This window comes from Rhinolophus ferrumequinum, chromosome 15, assembly GCF_004115265.2.
Source record: "Rhinolophus ferrumequinum isolate MPI-CBG mRhiFer1 chromosome 15, mRhiFer1_v1.p, whole genome shotgun sequence".
Classification (NCBI taxonomy): Eukaryota; Metazoa; Chordata; class Mammalia; order Chiroptera; family Rhinolophidae; genus Rhinolophus; species Rhinolophus ferrumequinum.
Genome location: NC_046298.1, coordinates 35,518,919 through 35,541,056, shown reverse-complemented (window position 1 = coordinate 35,541,056; position 22,138 = coordinate 35,518,919). Strand labels below are relative to the sequence as shown.

Here is a 22,138-nt window from a genome sequence, read left to right as displayed (position 1 = left end):
TTGACACACAGCAAGTTAGGCCCCACCACCAGAATTTCTGAATCTCGTTTGGGTAATTGCCCAAGAACTTGCATTTTAAATAAATTCCCAGATGATGCTGAAGTGACTGGTTTGAGAAGCACTGAAAAAGAGCAACATTCAATGGTAGTACATAGACCCCGCATTTCAGATATTTATCTTCATTTTCAATGTGAACCTAGGTCCCGAGGTGTTGAGAAGTGAAGGGGCTCATCTATGCCACAATGGAAAAAGTGGGGCTTTTATAGACTTCGAGGGTGGGCAGGACTTGGCCCCAGGCTGTCCCAGAAGTCTGGGGGCAGCCCCTTTAAGAGGAAAAACTCGCGCTGCAGCTCGGCCAATGTCACCGAGAACTAACGAGGTCCGCTCTCTTTTCGGCCGCTTCCTCCCCGCCGCCCCCCACCGCCTGGCCGGATGCAGGACGCAAAGCACACAATCCAGGAGGCTGTGCCTGTGCGTCACCGGCTGGCGTTAGGCCAATGACAGCCCAGGAGAGTGGCGTTTCTTCGGGCCGGGGAGGTGGGGGCCGGAACTTCCTGCGTTTCAGCCCCGCAAGTTATTTCCCTGGCGGGTCTGGGCGCCCTGGCCGTGGGCGCTTCCCAGGCGTCTTTCCTGGACCGAGTGGGGAAGGACAGCGAGGCCAGGACCCTCCTCCGCGCCTTCGAATGAGCGGTGACAGCCGTGACGAGGAGTCCGCCAGGGCCCAGACCGGCCGCGCGCTCTCCGCGGGGCCAGAAGGGGAGCCCCGTGCCCCGTGAGCCTTTCACGCCGGGAGACGGAGGCTCGCAGTGTGACCCCAGCCCAGATCACACCTAGCCCAGGGCAAGGCAAAGCGGGAGGTCGGCTGAGCCCGCGACCCCAGCCTCGGTCACCCACCTCGATGGCGGCGGCGACTCTGAGCGACCCGGCGCAGGTGAGCATAGCGGCTTCAGGCCCTCAGCTGCTCAGACTCCCACCCGCAGGCGCCCCGCGCAGGGATAGAAAAGGTGGGCGTGCTCTACGGCTTTCCACCTTTCCCGTCGCTCTGCTTTTGAGTCTGGGGGCCTGGCGGGGTGTCACTCCCAACCTAGGGTATTGAATCCAGACCAAGGATTACACAGCGCGGTTCCCATTTCTGAAATTTAGTGGGATGAGGTAGGAAAGAGTTTCCTAGGCACAGGGACCAGCATGTGCAAATGCCTGGCAGTGAGACTCAGTGGGGAGTGTCCAGAGAGCAGGTGAGCCCAAGTCAGCTATGGAATTGTGGGCTGAGGAGCTGGGCCTCTATTCTGAGGGTGTTGGGAGCCACAGAAGGTTCAGAGCAGAGGAGGAAGGTGATCTGACTCAGGTCTTATCCCTACGGATGCAGAGTGGAAAACTGCATCCATAGTGACGCTACTGCAGTTGTCCAGGTGAGTAGGGCAGGTGGCTGCAGGTAGAAGTGATTAGATTCTGGGTCTTTTAAGTCAGGCTTACCAGATTTTTTGATGTGGAGGGAAAGAGAAGGGACGACTCCAGGGCTTTTAGTTTTAGCAGATGGAAGGATAGATGAGCCATCAACTGAGATGGGGAAGTCGGTTGTACAAGGAATTTTCAGTGGCAAACAGAAGTTAAGTTTTAGCTATGTTGAGCTCTGATGTTCCAGAGACCCCTGAGTGAAGGTGAAGAGTGGGTAGCTAGACACACAGTTACAGTGTTCTGGGGAGCTGTAATGAGAGACTGAATACCCAAAGGGACAATGGCCAGACCATATATAAAAATAGAACTTTGACCCACAACCTACAGTAACCTGCCCAGGAAACCAACCTCTTTATCTACAATAAACAGCACGGGAAGCCAGCCTGCTGTAAGTCAGACCTGCAGGAAGTCAGATTGCTATCTGTAGTGACAATCCAGGAAGATAAACAATAACCTCTGTAACAACTGGCCCCAAGTGGCCAGGGCTGGATTAATAACTGACAGCCTCTCTAATTTTTGTTCATCTTTCCAACTTAGAACCTACCAGAGAAAGTCAAACATGCACCCTGACCAATCACATAGGATACCCTGCTTCTAGTTAGCTGCCTACAGCTCCCCCATGTCAACAGGGCCCACTTGAAGCCCTGTTTTTGTCCACTTTGAAGTTTCCCCACTCCTCTCAGCCAAAACATACGCACCAATGGCCTTTGCTGTAGCAAGCTCGGAATAAATAGCCTTTGCTTTTCTCATTTGGTTGGTCTTCATTTATTTTCACAGAAACATCCAAAATGTGGCATCTGATGTGTAGCTCTGTGTCCAATTTAGGAGGGTGACACTTCAGGTCATGATGGCAGTGACATTAGGAGGAAAGAGGACGGTGAAGCCTGAGAACTGAGAATGGGGTACCTTGCTTGGGAACCATGATTGGCTTGTTTAGCAGCATACAGACAGATGTGGCTGTGGTGGTGGGGGGCTGTGTAGGGAAAAGGGGGTCTGGCAGGTGGCCACATTTTCCTGGGGGTGCAGTGATGAGAAAGGTGCTGAGGCTTAGTCATAATGGAAATAATATTACAGCTGGGAGAGCCACTAGACCCAGGGTGGGTAGGGGTAGGAGGACCAGAGGAGTTGGCTTTGGAATGAGTGTGACTGATGAAGGCACAGAATGTGGAACAGAGAAGAGGAAGAGGGCCACTGGGAGCTGACAGCTGTGTGTTGTTCTGGGGGGGTCAGATTGAAGCCAGGAACAGGGCCAGGTGGGCAGGCCTCCAAATCAACGGTGGGTGTTGCCCTTGGCAATGGGAGCTATCAAAGGTCTAGGGCAGGATGGGATCATGGTTGTATTTTCCAAGAACTCTCTGGATGCTTTGTGCAGAGTGACAAGTGGGAGTTCATGGAGGTGGCTGTGATGTGGGCCGGGATGTGGAGACTGTATAGTGACAATGGGGATGCAGTGGTGAGGTATAGAGTTTGAGGAAGTTGCAGTTCAAAAAGTGACACACAGGGAGCAGCCAGATGGCTCAGTTGGTTAGAGCGTGAGTTCTGAACAACAGGGTTGCTGGTTGGATTCCCACATGGGCCAGTGAGCTGCGCCTTCCACAACTAGATTGAAAACAACTAGCTGCCTTCAATCTGTATCCGGAAGGGTGGCTGGATGGCTCAGTTTGTTGGAGCGCGAGCTTTCAACAACAAGGTTGCCAGTTCAATTCCCACAAGGGATGGTGGGCTGTGCCCCCAGCAACTAAAGATTGAAAATGGCGACTGGACTTGGAGCTGAGCTGCGCCCTCCACAACTAGAGGACAACGACTTGGAGCTGACAGGCCCTGGAGAAACACACTGTTCCCCAATTTAAAAAACAAAACAAAAAGTGACATGCATTAGGGAGTGAGTGTGAGCTGTTGGCTCCAGGGCCATGGCACTGGAGATTAAGGGAGAAGACTGAGCCCACGTTTGTACCTGGGAGGTACAATCACATTAGTGACACTAAGGGAGGGGGCCCACAGGAGAGGGACTTGGCACCTGCACTTCAGGCCCAGAGCTTAGCTGGTGTCTCTAGAGCTTAGCTGGTGTCTCTCGCCACCTGCCTGTCAGTGTTGTGGGCTGACCCAGCAGTTATGTGAGGCCTGAGAAAAGAGCACACACCAATGGAACCAGGGTCTGGGATCTCCTCTGAGATGGGGAGCTGGAGACGCAGGTTAGCAGGCGACAGATAGGGAGTCCTCAGGAGAGAAGCTGATCATGAAATGAATTGTCCCCATCATGGCAGGACTGTGTGACCTTTGAGGACGTGACCATTTACTTCTCCCAGGAAGAGTGGGGACTCCTTGATGAGGCTCAGAGACTCCTGTACTGTGACGTGATGCTGGAGAACTTTGCACTGATAGCCTCACTGGGTAAGGCCTTTGCCCCCACCCTGGTGTCCTGAGCTCGGCTCTTCCTGTCCCCTTTTCCCAAGAGGCAGCACTTTCCTTCCCTCAGCCGGAACATGGGTGCTGCTCCCTTCCTCACTTGCCTGGTATACTCGTGTGTGCTGTGGGTTCCAGGGCTGAGCTTTGTGCAGGGTCCCATCCTATTTCTGAGCAGCCCTGATACCTGCTGCCCTGAAGCCTTGTTGGGAAGCGGCCAGGAATGAGGAGTTTTACAGTCAGCCCAGGATCCTGACTTGGCCACTTCCTGCCTGGTTGATCGCCCAGTTCTGTCCTAATCCTTTCCTCTAGCTAACGTTTCCTAAGGCCTGATTACCAGGAACTCTGGGCACCGACTTTGTTACTACTTGCTGTGACCACTGGATGTTCCTGCCAGACCTTCCTTGTGTGTTCTTTTTGTACTATTTTGTTTTCTTTCCTGTGGTCTCTGGTGGAGTAGTTCACTTGGGCAAGTGTTAGCCACTTACCTGGCCTGTCTTTTCCTTAGGACTTACATCTTTCAGGTCCCACGTAGTTGCCCAGCTGGAGATGGGGGCAGAGCCCTGGGTGCCTGACAGAGTGGACATGACTTCAGCCATGGCAAGAGGGGCATATAGAGGACCTGGCTCTGGTAAGTGGGAGATGGGGGAGCATGTGACATCACTACTGTCTTCACATCATACTTGCAACTTTTCTCATGTTCATCATTGTTTTGGTGCCAAAGCCAATGGCCATATCTCTCTTCTACCTTTCCTTTCCTATTCTTGACACGGCGCCTACGCCTACTTGTCATTTCTAGTCTGACTTAGGGCCCCTGGCTGTGCTCCACCTTTCTGGTCTCTGTGTCTCACTCTTTCCACAGCTCCCTCTGTGGCACTCTCCAACATGGGTCTACAATTAATATGTCATGAGATATGCACATTCCCTTTAATAGTCCTTGAACACCAGCTACCCAGTTGCAATCAGATTCTCCTGAGCCTAGACATACCATTGTGCACAGGGCTCGTGTGTTACCAGCAGCCAGAGCCTTGCTGAAAAGCCTTTATAGCAAAGTCTGCTTGTCTGCCTGATACTGTACCCCATTCTTGTGCCCTTGGTCCTAGTAAGGCTCCCCTGTTTTATGACCTTGCTAGGCCCAGTACTGCAAAGCAGACCGTCCCTTACCCTGCCCTCAGGCCTCTCATCTGGCCAATAATCCCATGGACTCATGGGTTTGACATACATTTGTGATGAGGCTATTTGCTTCTATCAGAGTTAACATGAACTTCACCAGCATTTCTCTACTTTCAGATGTTGGCCGTGGAGCAGAGGGTGAGGGGTCACCTTCTGAGCATACTGATTCTGTAGGAGTGTCACAGCACAGGAATTCAAAGGCAGCTCTATCCACCCAGAAGGACTACTCTTGTGACATGTGTGACCTACACTTGAAAGACATTTTGCACCTGGCTGAACACCAGGCAACATATCCCAGTCAGAAACCATACGTGTATGAGGCAAGTGGGAGAGAGTTCGAGCTCAATGCAGACTTTCACCAGCAAAAACTGCAGCAGAAGTCTATCAGAAGGGAGGAGGGTAGGGCCTCGCTTGTGAAGAGCTGCAGAGATGACACATCTGAGAGACCTTTCACATTCAGGGAGGGTGGGAAGGACTTTGTGGCCAGATCTGGCTTTCTGCAGCATCAGGTCGTCCACAGTGTGGAGGAGCCAAAGCAGGGCACCGAAGGTGTGGGGGATTTTCACACCATGCAAAGCCATAACACCTACAGTGAACCTGGGGACGCTTTCAGTGACAAAGCCACACTTGCTCAGCACCAGAGAACCCACACTGGAGAAAGGCCTTATGAGTGCAGCAAATGTGGGATATTCTTTAGCCACACTGCTGGCCTTTTTCAACACCAGAGAGATCACAATAGAGGAAAGCCTTATGAGTGCTGCGAATGTGGGAAATTCTTTAGCCAACACGCCAGTCTCATTAAACATCAGAGGGTTCACACTGGTGAAAGCCCTCATGTGTGCAATGAATGTGGGAAATTCTTTAGCCGAAGCTCCAACCTCATTCAACATAAGAGGGTTCACACTGGCGAAAAGCCTTATAAGTGCAATGAATGTGGGAAATTTTTTAGCCAACGTTCCAACCTCATTCATCATAAGAGGGTTCACACTGGTAAAAGTGCTCATGAGTGCAGTGAATGTGGGAAATCCTTCAGCTGCAACTCCAGCCTAATTAAACATTGGAGAGTTCACACTGGAGAAAGACCTTATAAATGCAATGAATGTGGGAAATTCTTTAGCCACATCGCCAGTCTCATCCAACATCAGATAGTTCACACTGGTGAACGGCCTTATGGGTGCAGCGAATGTGGGAAAGCCTTCAGCCGAAGCTCCGACCTCATGAAACATCAGAGAGTCCACACTGGTGAACGACCTTATCAGTGCCCTGAATGTGGGAAATCATTTAGCCAAAGCTCCAGCCTCAACAGTCATCGGAGACTTCACACTGGCGAACGGCCTTATCAGTGCCCTGAATGTGGGAAATTCTTTAACCAAAGCTCTAGTCTCAATAACCATCGGAGACTTCACACCGGTGAGCGGCCTTATGAATGCCTCGAATGTGGGAAAACCTTCAGACAAAGGTCTAATCTGAGGCAGCATCAGAAAGTTCACAAACCAGATAGGCCATATAAGTGCAGTGAATGTGGAAAAGCCTTCAGCCAAAGGCCTACCCTCATTCGACATCAGAAAATTCACACTAGAGAAAGGAGTGCAGAGAATGTGCTCCCTCCTTCAATGAAAGAACACACACTAGAGATAAGCTCTGAGAGTCTTTATGAGGGAGCCATCGGCCAGAAGTTGAACCTTGTTCATCCAAATAGCCACCCTGGGAAAATTCCCTATGAATGCTAGATATGTTGGAAGTTTTCTACAGCTAAGTTGCATTTTCTGACCATGGACTTTACCAGAGTTTTGTCACTGCTAGTGTTTGTGGCAGAAGCCATCTCATCTCTACCCACTGGCACGTCTCCAGACTGCACTCAGGGGTGGAAAACCTCTGTTCTCTCTTTCGAAGAGGGAATCGTGAAAAGCCTGTGGCCATCAGAGTGCCTCATTCGCTTCTGTTGTGACTGGTTTAGCTGTGCATGTGATGCATTTGGCTATGAATACCTGAGCTGGGTTCTGCTGGCAGCTGGCTGAGGTTTCCCTTTTTCAAGGACAATGTTGATCTCATATCATGCTCATGATGAATTTATCCAGCCACCACATTACCCATCCCAGCAACTACCTACTACTTTACAGTGCTCTGGTTTGGGTGATAATAAGGGTCTTATTGATAAAGCCACCTTTAATCTTCTGTGTTCTTATCACTGTGTGGAATGGGTTGAGAACAGAATTAAGGTCTACCGAATTAACGGGGTCTCCAAATTTATTGCATCAGAGGGAACAGCAGGATGGCAGAGAACAGCTCTCAGTCCAGATTTGGCCTCATTTGCATTGCTACTCAAGGCCTCCTAGGAAAAATTTTAGAGCTTTTGGGGGCTGATGTTGGGGTCTGAATGGCATGAGTTTTTGTGGGTCAGAGATTACTTTGAGAAAGGGGCATTTGTGACAAACTCCAGTGCTTCTGAGAACAGCATGAATTAGGCCCCTTGTTTCCAGGGGATGCCTAATATGGACACTATTGAATGGACACTATTTACCTGACACCTGCCCTGGAGCCATATACCTTGAAGTCTAACATCTGGTATACAGGTGTCTCTAACTGTAAGACTTACTGGGCCCAATTGGGACCATAATTTGTATAGAAACACTGGGGGGTGATAACAGGGAGTAGGTGAGACTGCAGCAAACTAGAAGGAATGTACCTATTCCAAAAACGCATCCACAGGGTAGCCGGTTAGCTCAGTTGGTTAGCATGGTGCTGATAACACCAAGGTTGCCAGTTCTATCTCCTCATGGGCCACTGTGAGCTGTGCCCTCCTTAAAAAAAAAAAAGAAATAAAAAAAAATGCATCCACAGTGTTCTTTTGAATCTGACTATGCAGGATTCAGGCATTGGAGAAAATCTCAAGATATCCAGAACTCTGTCCTATGAGTAAGGTCACTAGCAGAGCAACTAATCTAAAGGTTTTGTGGATTACTGCAGGTTCACTGCACTGTTCATCTCAAGGCCATTGCTGCATTGGCAGAAAAATGGGGACAGAGTGGAGGGAGATCCTGTACTCCAGGGATGTAGCCATTTTTGCTGCCAAGGCAAGGAGATATAGTAGAGGCAGTAGAAGGTTGCCAAATCATCCAGTTTTCTAAAATGAATGGATATCAGATTTTTATGTGCAACAATTTCTTTTACTGCTTTGTTGAGATAAAATTGCCAGGCAATAATTGACTGTACATAATATTTGAGGTGTACAAATTGATAAGCTTTTAAATATGTATATTCTCAGGGAACCAACACTATCCTCATGATAATGAACTTATCTATCACCCCCAAAGCTACCTCATGCTCCTTTATTATTCCTCTTTGCCTTCCCCAGGAAACCATTAGCCACATCCTAAGGAATTTATATTGATTTACCTTTTTTCCCCCCACTATAGATTTGTCTTCCCTAGAATTTTATGCAATTGGAATCATAAAGTATTTCTACTCTATTTTTGGTTTACTTTCTCTCATATAGCATAAGTCTCTTCAGAATTACCCAGGCTGTGTGTATGAATAGTTCATTCTTTTTACTGCCGAGTAGTACTCTATTGTATGAATCCCCCACTATTTGCTTATGCTTTAGTTTTTAAATTAAAATTCTGGTAAACACATAACCATGAAGATGTTTAAAATTTAACCATCTTTAAGTGCACAGTTTAGTTGTATTAAGTACATTCATATTGTGCAACCATCACCACCATTCATCTCCAGATCTCTTTTCCTCTTGTAAAATAATAACTCCTAATTCCCCCCTCCCCAAACCCCTAGAAACCACAATCCTATTTTCTGTCTCTGTGAATTTAACTGCTCTAGGTACCTCATATTATATAGTATTTGTCTTTTTGTGTCTGGCTTATTTCACTCAGCATAATGTCCTCCAGGTTCATCCATGTTGAAGTGTGGGTCGGAATGTCTTCCTTTTTAAGGCTAAATCATATGCCATTGTACATATGTGCCATATTTTGTTTATTCATTCATCTGTCAATGGACACTTGGTTTACTTCCACCTTTTGGCTGTTGTCAGTAATGCTATGAACGTGAATGTACAAATATCTCTTTGAGACCCTGCTTTCTATGTTGGGGGGATATACTTGGAAGTGGAGTTACTGGATCATATGGTAATTATATTTTTAATTTTTTGAGGATCCTCCATACTGTTTTCTACAGAGGCTGTACCATTTTACATTTCCACCAATAGTGTCAAAGGGCTTTAGTTTTTTCACATCTTCACCAAACACTTGTTTTTTCTGTTTTTTGGGGGGTGGGGTCAGCTGAGGGGAGGGGTTGGGTGATACTGTCTATCCTAATGAGTATGAAGTGGTATCTCATTGTGATTTTGATTTGCATTTCCCTAATGATTCATGATAGTGACCATTTTTTCATGTACTTATTGGTCATTTGTATGTCTTCTGTAGAGAAATGTCTATTCAAGCCCTTTCTCCATTTTTAAATTGGGTTGTTTTTTGTTGTTGTTGAGTTTTAGGAGTTCTCTATACATTCTGTATATTAATTCCTTATCAGATGTGTGATTTGTAGATATTTTCTCCCATTCTGTAGGTTGCCTTTCTATTCTGTTGATAGTGTCTGTTGATGCACAATAGTTTTTAATTGTCATGAGATCCAGTTTGTCTGTTTTTTCTTTTGTTGCCTGTGCCTTTGGTCATATCCAAGAAATCATTGCCAAATTCAGTATTAGGAAGATTTTGCCATTTTCTTCTAAGAGTTTTATAGTTTTAGGTCTTACGTCTAGGTCTTTGATCTATTTGGAGTTAATTTCGTGTGTGTGGTTTAGGTAAGGGTCCAAATACATCAAAGTAAAAAAGTTTTGCACAGAGAAAGAAACTTCAACAAAACAAAAAGATAACCTACCGAAGGGGAGAAGATATTCACAAATGACACATCCAATAAGGGATTAATATCCAAATATATAAGAAATGCATACAACTTAACACCAAAAAAAACAAACTTCATTCTTTTGCATGTGGATATCCAGTTTTCCCAATGATTAATCTTAGCACCCTTGTCAAAAATAATTTGTCTATATAGCAAGGGTTTATTTCTGGGCTCTCTATTCTATCCCATTGGTCTTTATATCAGTACCTCACTGTTTTCATTAATGTAGCTTTATAGTAAATTCTGAATTTGGGAAGCACAAGTCATCCAACATTGATCTTTTTCAAGATTGTTTTAGCTATTCGAGGTCCCTTGAGATACCATATGAATTTTAGAATATATTTTTTTTTCTTCAAAGAAAGTCATTGGGATTTTGATAAGAGACTGCATGAAATCTGTAGATTCTTTGGTCATATCAACATCTTAACAGTATTCAGTCATCCAACTCATGAACATGGATGTATTTCCATTTATTCATGTCTTCTTTATTTCATTTATTTCAGAACTGTTTTATAGTTTTTATAGCACAAGTATTCACCTCCTTGGTTGTTAATTCCTAAGTATTTTATTCTTATTGATGCTACTGTAAAAGGAATTGTTTTCATAATTTTCTACTCAGATTCTTTGTTGTTAGTGTATAGAAATGCAACTGATTTTTCTGTGTTGGTTTTGTATCCTACTTTGAATTCATTTATTCTAATAGTAATTTCATGGATTCTTGAGGGTTTTCTACATATGAGATTATATCATCTGTGAACAAAAATAATTTTACTTCTTCCTTTCTAGTTTGGATGCCTTTTATTTCTCTTTCTTGCCTAATTCTTCTGGGTAGAACTTCCAGTACTATGTTGAATAGAAGTGGTGAGAGGACAAGCTTTACTCCTGATTGAAAAGCTTTCAGTCTTTAACCATTGAGTATGATGTTAGTTGCGGGTTTTTCTTGTATGGCTTTTATTATGTTGAAGTAGTTTCTTTCTGTTCCTAGTTTATTGAGTGTTTTTGTTGTGAAATGGTATTGAATTTTGTCAAATACTTTTTCTGCATCAGTTGAGATGATAATTTGTTTTCCCCCTTTATTCTCTTCATGTGGTGTATTACATTGATTTTCATGTTCAACTATCCTTGCATTCTAGGATAAATCCCATTTGAACATGTTGTTTAATTCTCACCAGCACTTGTTATTGGTAGATTTATTGATGATAGCCATTCTGATAGGTGTGAGGTGATATTCCATTGTGGTTTTAATTTGCATTTCCCTGATAATTAGTGGTGTTGAGCATCTTTTCATATATCTTATGGCATCTGTATGTCCTCTTTGGAGAAATATCTATGCAGGTCCAATGTCCATTTTTTAATTGGGTTGTTTGCCATTCTAACAGGCGTGTAGTAGAATCTCATTGTGGCTTTACCGTGCATTTCTCATGATTATGAGCATTTTTTATGTGTTTATTTGTTACCCATCTTTGGTGAAATGGCCATTCATATCTTTTACCTATTGTTAAAATAAATGTTGGTTGATGTTTCTATTTTCATTAACAAGAATACAGTGACACAGCAAAGAAATTTGTTGGAACTTCAGTCATTCATCATTACAACAATAGTTTGCTTAATGGGATAATACTTTTTGAATACTGAAGGAATACTTCCTCAAAATTTTGTGCTGTTTCCAGTGGAAAACTATAGGCACAATACACTTTTAAGTTTAATATGAATTGTCAACATACTCTTTACTTTCTTAAATCTTCACAGCCAATGAAACAACAAATCAAGCTCTAAGTTGTAGTGTTTACCACACAGCCAATTTCAAGTTACACAATGATGTCTCTAAATTTGAAGCTGCAAAAAGGTGTGCAGTAGCACATCACTGTATTCTATTTCCACCATACAGATACAATAGATGTAAATAACCTGTAAAGCATAGATAATAGTAGAATGTAGTAAAATAATTAGGGAAAGATGAGTTTTGAGTATCTATTAACTTAAATAGCCTAAATTGAAATCTAAACTACATATATTCAAATATGCAACTTGATACATGTTTATACTTATAAAATTAAAGATTTTCTTATGCCCTTTATAATTTCTCTCTCCCTACCTGCTCATGCTCAGGAAACCACTAATCTGCTTTTTGTCACTATACATTTGTTTACATTTTTTTGAAAATTACGTTAATCTGGGAGCAGCTTAGGGAGGTAGTTATGGTTCAAGATCCCCCATGAAATTGTGGTCAAGCTGTCTACTGGGGCTGTAGTCTCTGACGACTTGCCTGAAGCTGGAAGATTCAATTTCAAGCTCTTTCCCATAGCTGTTAACAGGAGCTTCCATTCCGTGCCACGCGGGTCTCTACAGAGATGCTCATCACAAAATTCTCTCAAACCAAGTGATCCAAGAGCAAGAGAGTGCACCCAAGAAGGAAACTCCAGTGGCTTTTATAACCTAAAATTGGAGGTGATATGCCCTCACTTTTGCCGTGTTACATGGTTCATACAGATGAACTCTGGTAAAATGTGAGAGGGATAGACAAGGGTGAGAATACTGGGAAGTAGGGATTTGGGGGGGCTATCTTAGAGCCCCCCCTACTAGTATGTTTTACCATTTTTGGTCTTTTAATGGTGAGCTATATATTAATTTTCAAATATCAAACCTTGCATTTCTGGTATAAACTACTTTTTCTTGATATAGGCTATGCAAAAAGCCCATATGTTATACTTTTTATGTATTATTGGTTTAGTTTGCTAAAATTTTGTTGAGGTTCTACATGTATGTTAGTGAAGGATATTGGTCTGTGGTTTTCTTGTAATGCCTCTGTCTGGTTTTGATATCAGTATAATGTTAGCATCACGAATGAGTTGGGAAGCATTTCCTATGTTTCAATTTTTTGGAATAGTTTATAATTGGTACGGTTTATTTCCTGAATGTTTGGGAGAATTCACCACTGAAGCATTTAAGCCTGTCATTTGCTTTGTGCAAAGGTCTCTACTTCCACATTTAATTAATAGATATAGGGCGGCCCCATCCCACCACCCAGGCTCAGCACACGTGCCCTATTTGGTCACTGGGGGGCAGGTGGCAGGAGGGGAGGCATGCGTGGTGGAAGGGGACACAGAGCAGACTCGGATGTGAAGAAGGGCTGCCCTGCTTGCGCCACTGCCACCTTGGTTGGGGACCCATGAAGCCTCTGTGCCCTTCCCTCAGAATAATGGGATTTGGCATGCGAGGTGGTTTGGACGTGTTCATGGTGGGGGCACTACTGGTGCTAGCGCTGTTGAAGGCCATGGTGAAAACTCAGTGGGATCTCCAAGCAGAAATCCTTCCACACATCTCAAAATCCCCACTACTAAACCCACAGCGAATACTCCACATGGTGCCTTTCAGCCATCCAAGTGAATCTTCTAAAAGCACTGTGAAACCATCTATAACTCCAGTTTCCTCAGTGACAGTCACCACCTCGAAACCCACAGCAAAACCATCAACAACTCCAGTTTCCTCAGTCTCAAAAAGTGTGCCAGTCACCACCTTGAAACCGATAGCAACATCTAAAATAACACCACCAGAGGTCTCAACAAATATGACTTCCACCACCTTAAAGTCTACACCCAAAATAACAAGTGTTTCACAAAACACAGCCCAGATGTCAACATGAACACAACCCACAATAGTTCAGTGACATCTGTTTCTTCATCAGTAACAATCACAGCAACTATAAATTCGAAAGAAAATAAAGGATCAAAATTTTGTATTGGCAACTTTGTTGATGGTTTTGCATTAACACTGGGAATTTTATATGTCTTTACATTGGATGCAAAATGTACTGTTCAAGAAGGGGCACTTGGTGTAGAATCATTGATGAATGTGATGTTATCATTTAAGGAAATCCAAGGAACAATGGAAAGAAGATTGATGTAACTCTATCAATTAGTTTAAGACAATATTCTTTTTTTGAAAATCTTATAAACAGGCCTTGAGAACTGAGAATTAGCTCCCCAAAGTACACTGAGTTCTGCTATTTCCCCTGCTAGACCCCAAATCTCTTGGTAAAGGCCCACATTTTTACATTCTGGCACATTAAAGAGCAGAAACATAAGTATAAAATAAAAATATATGCATATCGTTCTTTGGGATATTCCAGACAGATTGAGAAGGTGAGGAAATGCAGTCATTGTCTCTACTATTTATGTTATATTTGGGCCTCCGGGTCTGGACTGATGGCTCCATGGCTTTTGTCCTCCACAGGCTCAGACCGTCCCCCAGACCTTCCCATAAGCGAGAGCCACATGAGCCATCCTGATCCTGATGAGCTTCTTTGTCTCATTTTACTCTCTTCTGTTTTGTCTTTTTGCATAGCCCTGATTGTGAACCCCAACTACAGGCTGAAAGACCCCTGCACTTGTGTCTTCAGATGTTGACATTCGGCCCCATTGTGCTCACTAACAATGACATTCACAGCTCTCAGTTCTACTCTGCCTGCTGAGCAAGGAGAACATTTTCTCCAAGTACAGCATCTTATTATACACTCCCATCAGCACATTCAATAATTTATTGAATAACCTCTTTTTTTATATTTATAAGCCTCATACACCATGCCAGTTTTTCTGCCAGGAATTTGAGATTCAACACTGAAAGAAAAAGATAATAACCCTGACCTAGTAGCACTTATAGTAGATGCAAAAACAAACATTGTATAACTATTCAAAGATGATCTGTTAATGTACAATGTTATGACTAGAGACATTCAGGGAATTTCATGATAATGTAACACTGAGGTTTTTCAGGATTTGTGAGTTTGGAAGGAGAAACCAGCTGCGAAGTTCACGTTAAGCTGACACCCAAAATATTTACTTGTATTTCCTAAGCATAGTGGATGCAGGATATTTCAAGTGGGGAGAAAATGTCCTGAGAATACCATGAATTGGGAAGACTCATGTGGACTTAATGTATATAAATATAAAACTTGTAACTAATTGTATAAATAACATTTTAATCCAATATATTTAGGTAATGTGGATGTTATGAATGATAATCATGCAGAAATAAATTTCTTGCCTTTTATAAACCCAGTAGAACCACTATATCTCATGTTAAAACTATTTTTGCTTTTGTTTTGTTTTCAGGGCAAGTTTATTGCATAATTGATTGAGAATCAGGGATTTTTTTAAAGGGTTTTAGTTTGATGTCTTAAAATTCTTCATGGGCTAATGGTTCTTAATGCTTACAAGCACTCAGTGGCTTACCTAAATAGTCCCTTGATGGAGGCTCCATAGCCTGAAAGTGTAGAATCTTTTGTGTCTACAACAAAATTATAAGCTTTAAAATGTTTCCTAGTCTACTCTGAGGTAGATACCGTACCGTCCCCAGCCACAGAAAGAAAACTGAGGCTCCAAATGACTAATTAATATGTCCAAAGGTATAGCACTCCCAAATGGCAGAGCCAGCATATGACCCGGGTCCAGCAGACACTAGTGCCACCTTAAGCGCCCACTGATGGCATTGGTGGTGGTGCCTCTGAAAGAATTTGGAGACACAGACCAGCACTATTAAGTCATCCCCATCAGAAACAACTGACCAACCTCCTGACACAAACCAGAATTCAGGCCAGATTCATTTCTGTACACTGTCCCCTGAAAGATCTGGATGGTGGTGGAAATGTTTTCAACCCCAGAGAGAAGAGACCCATGCGGCATCACACAGCAAGTCAGGGACAGAGCCAGGGCTGCAGCCCAAGTTTTCTGATCGCTAGTCCAACATTCTTTCCATTGTGCCAACTGCTTTCCCTGCTAAATCACATCAGCTCCACTTAATTGCATGACCATGTTCTGGAGAATACTAGATGTTTTAAAGAAAGTAACAGCACAAGAATCTATACATGTGATAAAATTTCATTAAACTACACACCAAGAAAAAGTGGCAAAATCCAAATGAGGTTTACTTTTGAGTTAATATATTGTACTCATGACAATGGTATATGAAGCTTCCATAAAATTGTCAGCTGATGTCTCAACAGAAACTTCGCAAGCCAGAGGGATTGGTAGGAAATAATCCAACTGATGAAAAGCAAGAATCTACAACCAAGACTACTCTACCCAGCAAGGCTATCATTTAAAATCTAAGGACAGATAGAGCTTCCCAGACAAGAAAAAGCTAAAGAAGTTCATCACCACCAAACCAGTATTAGAAGGAATGTTAGAGGGGCTTCTTTTTTTCTTTTTTCACTGCCACTTAATTTTAGTACAATATAAAATTACAAAATACTCAATACACTAAGGCAACAGAGACCTACTGTTAGCGCCCAGGGTGCTTACTTCTGGCTTTGGGCTATCTTTCCTGACATCTCCATTTCATACATGGTCTGTAGCCGGCACTTCACAAGCTCAGTGGGGCAGAGCACTAGTGCAGCAAACGCAGAGGCTAACGAACCAGCAGCTGCATTCTGCAGATCACTCAGCTTTGCCTGCCAGTCCAATCCCACCACTTTCCGCACCACCTGTTGGCAGAAGCCGTAGCACATGAAGAGGACAGAGTTCTCGGCAATGTTGGCGATGAGCGCTGGGCTGGTCCCCTTGTAGAATCCCCGGAAGCCCACCTGGGAGTACGTCTTTCGGCAGCAGTCGGTGAGGCCCCGGTACAGTTGGGGAATGTCTGCATCTTCACTTTCATCGTGTTGAAGGGCTGCCTAGTCAGAACACATGCTGTGCCCCCTGCAGCTCCTGCCGTGAGGTCAATGGCAGCTTGGATGGCAGGATTGGACTTCATGTTCGCCCACTCTTCTGCAGAGGGACTTTTTTAAGATGAAAAAAAAAAAGATTAAAAATATGAATAATAGGGCCGGCTTGGTGGCTCAGGCGGTTGGAGCTCCGTGCTCCTAACTCCGAAGGCTGCCGGTTTGATTCCCATATGGGCCAGTGGCCTCTCAACCACAAGCTTGCTGGTTCGACTCCCGCAAGGGGTGGCGGGCTGCGCCCCCTGCAATTAGCAACAGCAACTGAACCTGGAGCTGAGCTGCGCCCTCCACAACTAAGACTGAAAGGACAGCAACTTGAAAGCTGAATGGCACCCTCCACAACTAAGATTGAAAAGGACAACAACTTGATTTGGAAAAAAATCCTGGAAGTACAACTGTTCCCCAATAAAGTCCTGTTCCCCTAAAAAAAATACGAATAATAAAATGGCAATAGTTACATATCTATCAACAATTACTTTCAATGTGAATGGATTAAAAGATTCGATCAAAAACATAGGGTAGCTGAATGTATAAGAAAATATTCTTACCATGTGATCCAGCAATTGTGCTCCTATGTATTTATCTATTGATTTGAAAACTTAAGTTCACACAAACTCTTGCACATGAATGCGCATTGCAACTTTATTTGTAATTGCCCCAAACTGAAAGCAAAAAAGATATCAATAGCTATATGTGAGTGGGCCAAAAAAACAAACCAAAACAAAACTGTGGTACATACATAGAGTGGAAATCAGTGATAAAAAGAAATGAGCTATCAAGGCACAAACGACATGGAGCATTTTTACATGCAAGTTGCTAAGTGAAAGAAGCCAGTCTGAAAAGACAATGTATGATTCTAATTATATGACATTTAGTAAAAGACAAAACTCTAGATACAGTTATATCAGTGGTCGCCAGAGGGGTGGAGGAAAGTTGGAGGATGCATATGTAAAACACGGGATTTTTTGTGCCTGGAAAAGAATCTCTGTGATACCGTTATGCATTTGTCAAAACCCATAGAACTGTACAACACAAAGAGTAAACTTTAATGTATGCAAATTCAAATAATTTAGGAGGGCAAGGGATCCCAGAAAAGAATGCCGACTGTGACAAGAGAATCTGTATTGTGAATGTATGAAACAATCTCACTATGAAACAGAGGGAGTGTGGGAAAAGGTGCTGACCTAAGTAAGTAAGTTGGAAATGAATGGAGTCTAAAGACAAAAGGAACTGCAAGTATATACTTTACTCTAGTTGAGTAAGTTGTCCTCATGTGGGTATAGGTTAACAATTCTAATACTGCTTTCCATGTATCCAGGCACAACTAGTTTTATTGCATTTTGCTTTATTGGGCTTCACAGATGTTGCATTTTTTCGAAATTGAAGGCAAGACCCTCCACCAGCAAAAAGGTTACATCTCACTTTATTGTGATACTTGCTTTATTGCAGTGGTCTGGAACTCAGTTTGCAATATGTCTGAGGTATGCCTGTATCAGGTAAATGGATGGTGGATGGTAGGAGCCAGGTGTTTCACTGTTCGAATGAGAATTTATAGATAAGCAAGGAAAAGAGGCTAGAATGATCCATGTGGCAGTGGATTAGAGTTGGAGACATCAGTAAGAACTTATGTTTAATTTAATATAGATACAGATGGTATTTACACAGGTTAGTCCATACACATATGTTTTGTCAACTGACAGGGCCTAAAAACAATGACACCCCAGTAGCAATCAGCCCACCCAGTATCCAGATCTTGATTCTAATACAATTATCTAATAAAATGAATCAAGGGTCCTTGGAGAAATGGCTGAGTCTAGGACTGGGGCAAAAAATATACATGCATATACAAGATGATGCATGGAGCATCTTGTAATGCCAGAAAGTAAGGAAGTGCTCAAAAAACAATAATAGGGGCATGTCAAAGACACAGGAACCAACTGAAAGAACTCCCGATGGCCAAAGGGGAAATAATTTGAGAAACACAAATATATAAATGGCCTTATAACCCACAGTATTAAAATATATGAGTACATACTTACATAAATAGATTATTGAATAAGTTAGGAAAGGGGGAAGAAGAGACACATCTCCAATGCTGAAGAATTCCAAATAAATTAGTAGATACTCCACCCTAGGGGAGAGGTCATAGTGACTTACTTTCAAAGAGTACAGTGGGGGAAAAGTAAGTTTGTAGTGAAGAATCCTGGCAAACACTACTTCAGCCAAGTAATCAAAGTCAACTTAAACAGTTAGTCATAAATCATACTGACAGTATGTACAATTGATATGATGTGAGAAAAATGACATTCTATTTCTGTGACCTTCCACCCCCAAACCTATACCCCCATGATAAAAACCCATAATCATGAGAAAAGTAGTTAAATTCCAGCAGAGGGGCATCCTACAATATACCTGACTAATACACCTCAAAACTGTCATGATCATCATAAACAAGCAAAGTCTGTCACAGCCAAGAGGAGCCTAAGGAGACATAACCAAAGCAGTGTGGTATCCTGGATAGGATCCTAGAGCAGAAAAATGGCGTTAGATAAATACTAAGGTAATCTGAATAAACTGTGGACTTTAGTTAATAATAATGTACCATACTAATGTAGATAGGGGAATTGGGGTGGGGGTTTACTATGGGAACTGTATTATCAGCTGACTTCCTATAAATCTGAAATTGTTCTAAAAAAGTCTAGTAATAACAACAACAAAAATAGAAACTTCCAAACTCTTAAACACACACACACACACACACACACACACACACACACACACACTCCTTCCATAAGCCAGCTGCTCCAGTGTTGCTTTTGAAATGTTTTCTTTTCAATTATCACAACAGCCTGGTGAAGTGGGAAGCATTATTGTATCTATGGGGAAATTGAGGTTCAAAGAAATGTAGTGATTTCCCCTCGGTCATGCACCTGGCAAAGCTTGGTTTCTAGAGGCTGGACTGAAACTTGGGAATCTGGGTCCAGAGCTGACTTTAGACACTTTAACAGAGCATGTGAAGTCCTCAGTATGGTGCCGACACACGGTGAGGCTCAGCTGCTGTTGCTCTTATTGTTGGAATTTTTAATCATATTTTTCCATTCTCTTTGACACACCAGAGCCCTTACTGTCAGTGCCTTATAGTCCCACGGCGGGATTGTCCTAATCTTCTGTCACTCTCCAATGGCTCTTCCATTGATGGCTTTTCTCTCTGGCACACTTGCATTACATCCAAAGGCCACACCTGCCTCCACATTGAGCAGAGCCCTGAGCTCAGCTCACTAGATGTGATTTGGGCCTTGGATTTCTCTGCATCTTTAGCAGTGACCAAGCAACAGGTTCTAATATCCTTCAACAGTCCCAAGGCCAACGTGGCTGTCTCCATTTGACTTTACAGGTGTTGATGCCTTTTAAGTATTTGGCCATGACCTTCACTTGGGAGGAGTGGGGGCAACTGGACTTGGCTCCTCTGAGGACTCTGTATCAGGATGTAATGCTGGAGACCTGTAGGTTCCTGGTTTCACTGGGTAAGGCTCACTGCCCTCCCAGGTGGAGAACCCTCAGCCTCTTTCTTCATTTCACTCTCTCACTCCAGAACTGACTGGTAGACGAGGCCTTTGGAGCCCACCCTTCCTCCTGCCCATAACTCCTGCTGTGTTCTTGCCTTGCCTCCTCTTTCCTTTTCTCCCTGTGTCCAAGCGGGTACCGTGAGGGGCCAAAAAACACAGGAAGTGAAATCAAAAACTAAGCCAAGAATTAAACCAAGCCTACTCTCTCACTCCAATACCTAGCATAGGCTGGCCTCTGTCTGAGGTCCTTATTCCAGACTCTCACAAAGGGAAACTGAGTGGTCAAGCTTTGTTGGGTTAGGTGTCCCCATAACCCAGTGAGCTGGAGGTGAGGGGCCATTCTCTAAAAAGTTCATGAGTCAGGCAGGCCACCCAGCAACACCGAAATTACACCGTTTCGGTTAGAAGGCTTCTTTTTTCCCTGATGCCTACATGACCATCCCTTGCTTCCTAAGGCCTGGGCCACAATTCTTTGATGGTACAGATGATTCTAGAGGGTGTACAGACATATCATCAGCTGACATTGATGGACACCTTGAGAAAGCCGTTCAGTTTTTTTTTCCTCTTGCCTTCTGATTGTTGTCAGGATAGTTTTGCTTTAGAGATAAATCATCGATACCTCTCCCAACTTCGGCTAATGTTCCTTTTCAACAGAAGGAGCAGCCCCTGACTCATAGTGCAGGGCAGGCCACATAAGCTTACTGGAACTTAAAGCATTATTTTGATTTCATTGTTGTTGTATTTTGATGGTAACCTATTTGTGAAAAGTGAAACTTGTACTTGTAAAAAATTCCCAGGTAATGCTGATGTGGTCTGTGGGTTGAAAACTACTGATTCTGGGAACATTTACTATATTAAAGAATTCCTTTTTCATTGTAAATCCTAGCTCAGAGAGGTGAAGTTCTCGCGCAGGGCTACATAGGGACATTCCAGGCATGGATCTTCTGATGTACTTCCTAGCAGAGTCATTGGTGATATTTGTCAAAACATGAAATTCATGGATCCCATGTTAGAGGTCTTTACGGTCAGGAATTGGTCAGGAAGTGCTCCGGATATCGGTATGGGTCTCCCTGAAGAGGAAGCGATGCTACGTCCTCTCTTTGGATCCTTAGGGCACGGTTTCACAGAAAACAGGACGTGGGCTCTCGGGTTCCTCAGGATCGTTGGAAACTACATTACCCAAAGGCAGTCGCAGGCAGACACTGGGACACGGACGGAAAACAAAGGGGCGTTTCCTGAGGTGGCGTGGGCGGGACTTCCGGCGTCTAGTCTTAGGACGTCATTCGGTTGTGGCGGGTGTCCTAACCTACCCTGGTGGCTGGAGCGCTAGGCAGCGGCACCTCCCCAGAACGGTCTTCGAGACCCCGCGAAGGACAGTGAGGAGAACAGTACCCAGCTCCACGCTTTTGTCTGCGCCGTGTACCAGGGGTGGGCGCCCGGCGCTCTCCGGAGCCCCGGGACGCGGCGCCCCAGGCCTCGTGCGCGTTCTACGCGGCGGACACTGCGGTGCCAGGTCACCCTGCCCAGCGCTGGCGTGAGGGGTCGGCCGAGCAGGCTGGACCGGCTTTTGTCGCCGCCTCTCGCGGCCTCGCTCCCCATGGCGGCGCCGGTGAGTGGCAGGTTCCGCACGGGGGTCGCCGTACGTACGGTTCCACCCTTTGTGACGTAGGGGATCCGCGGAGTCTTCGCCTTTCCATCTTACGGCTCTTTTGTCGCTCCGCCGCTCTTGGCCTCCCTTCCCTCGGGTCTCCAACTGGAATCTTTTTCTCTCTCCGTTGAGGAATTGGATAGGGTATCGTGGGACCTGCGTCCTTCAGTGCTCAGCACGACCCAGAGAGCGTCACTATGGCTGTGGTTTCTGGAGAGTGAGTCCCCTGGTCCTGCTGTTGTCTTAGGCTCACTCCACGGA

General features: G+C 44.2%; 1 protein-coding gene and 1 pseudogene across 2 annotated transcripts in view; both read left to right on the top strand.

Moving 5' to 3' along the window:
* Positions 1-501: 501 nt before the first annotated feature.
* The window catches only part of LOC117034945 (zinc finger protein 599), a 34,930-nt gene continuing 13,293 nt past the window's right edge, over positions 502-22,138 (top strand). The window contains exons 1-4 of one of the 2 annotated variants that reach the window (XM_033128462.1): positions 502-931; positions 3,720-3,846; positions 4,367-4,489; positions 5,149-6,515. In XM_033128462.1, the coding sequence (XP_032984353.1) occupies positions 899-931; positions 3,720-3,846; positions 4,367-4,489; positions 5,149-6,515 (1,650 nt within the window). In that variant the 5' untranslated portion in view covers positions 502-898. Of the gene's footprint in view, positions 932-3,719; positions 3,847-4,366; positions 4,490-5,148; positions 6,516-20,911; positions 21,839-22,138 lie in introns of those variants that run through there. The other variant, XM_033128461.1, reaches the window with a different exon arrangement.
* Positions 11,932-14,859, top strand: LOC117034979 (porimin-like; annotated as a pseudogene).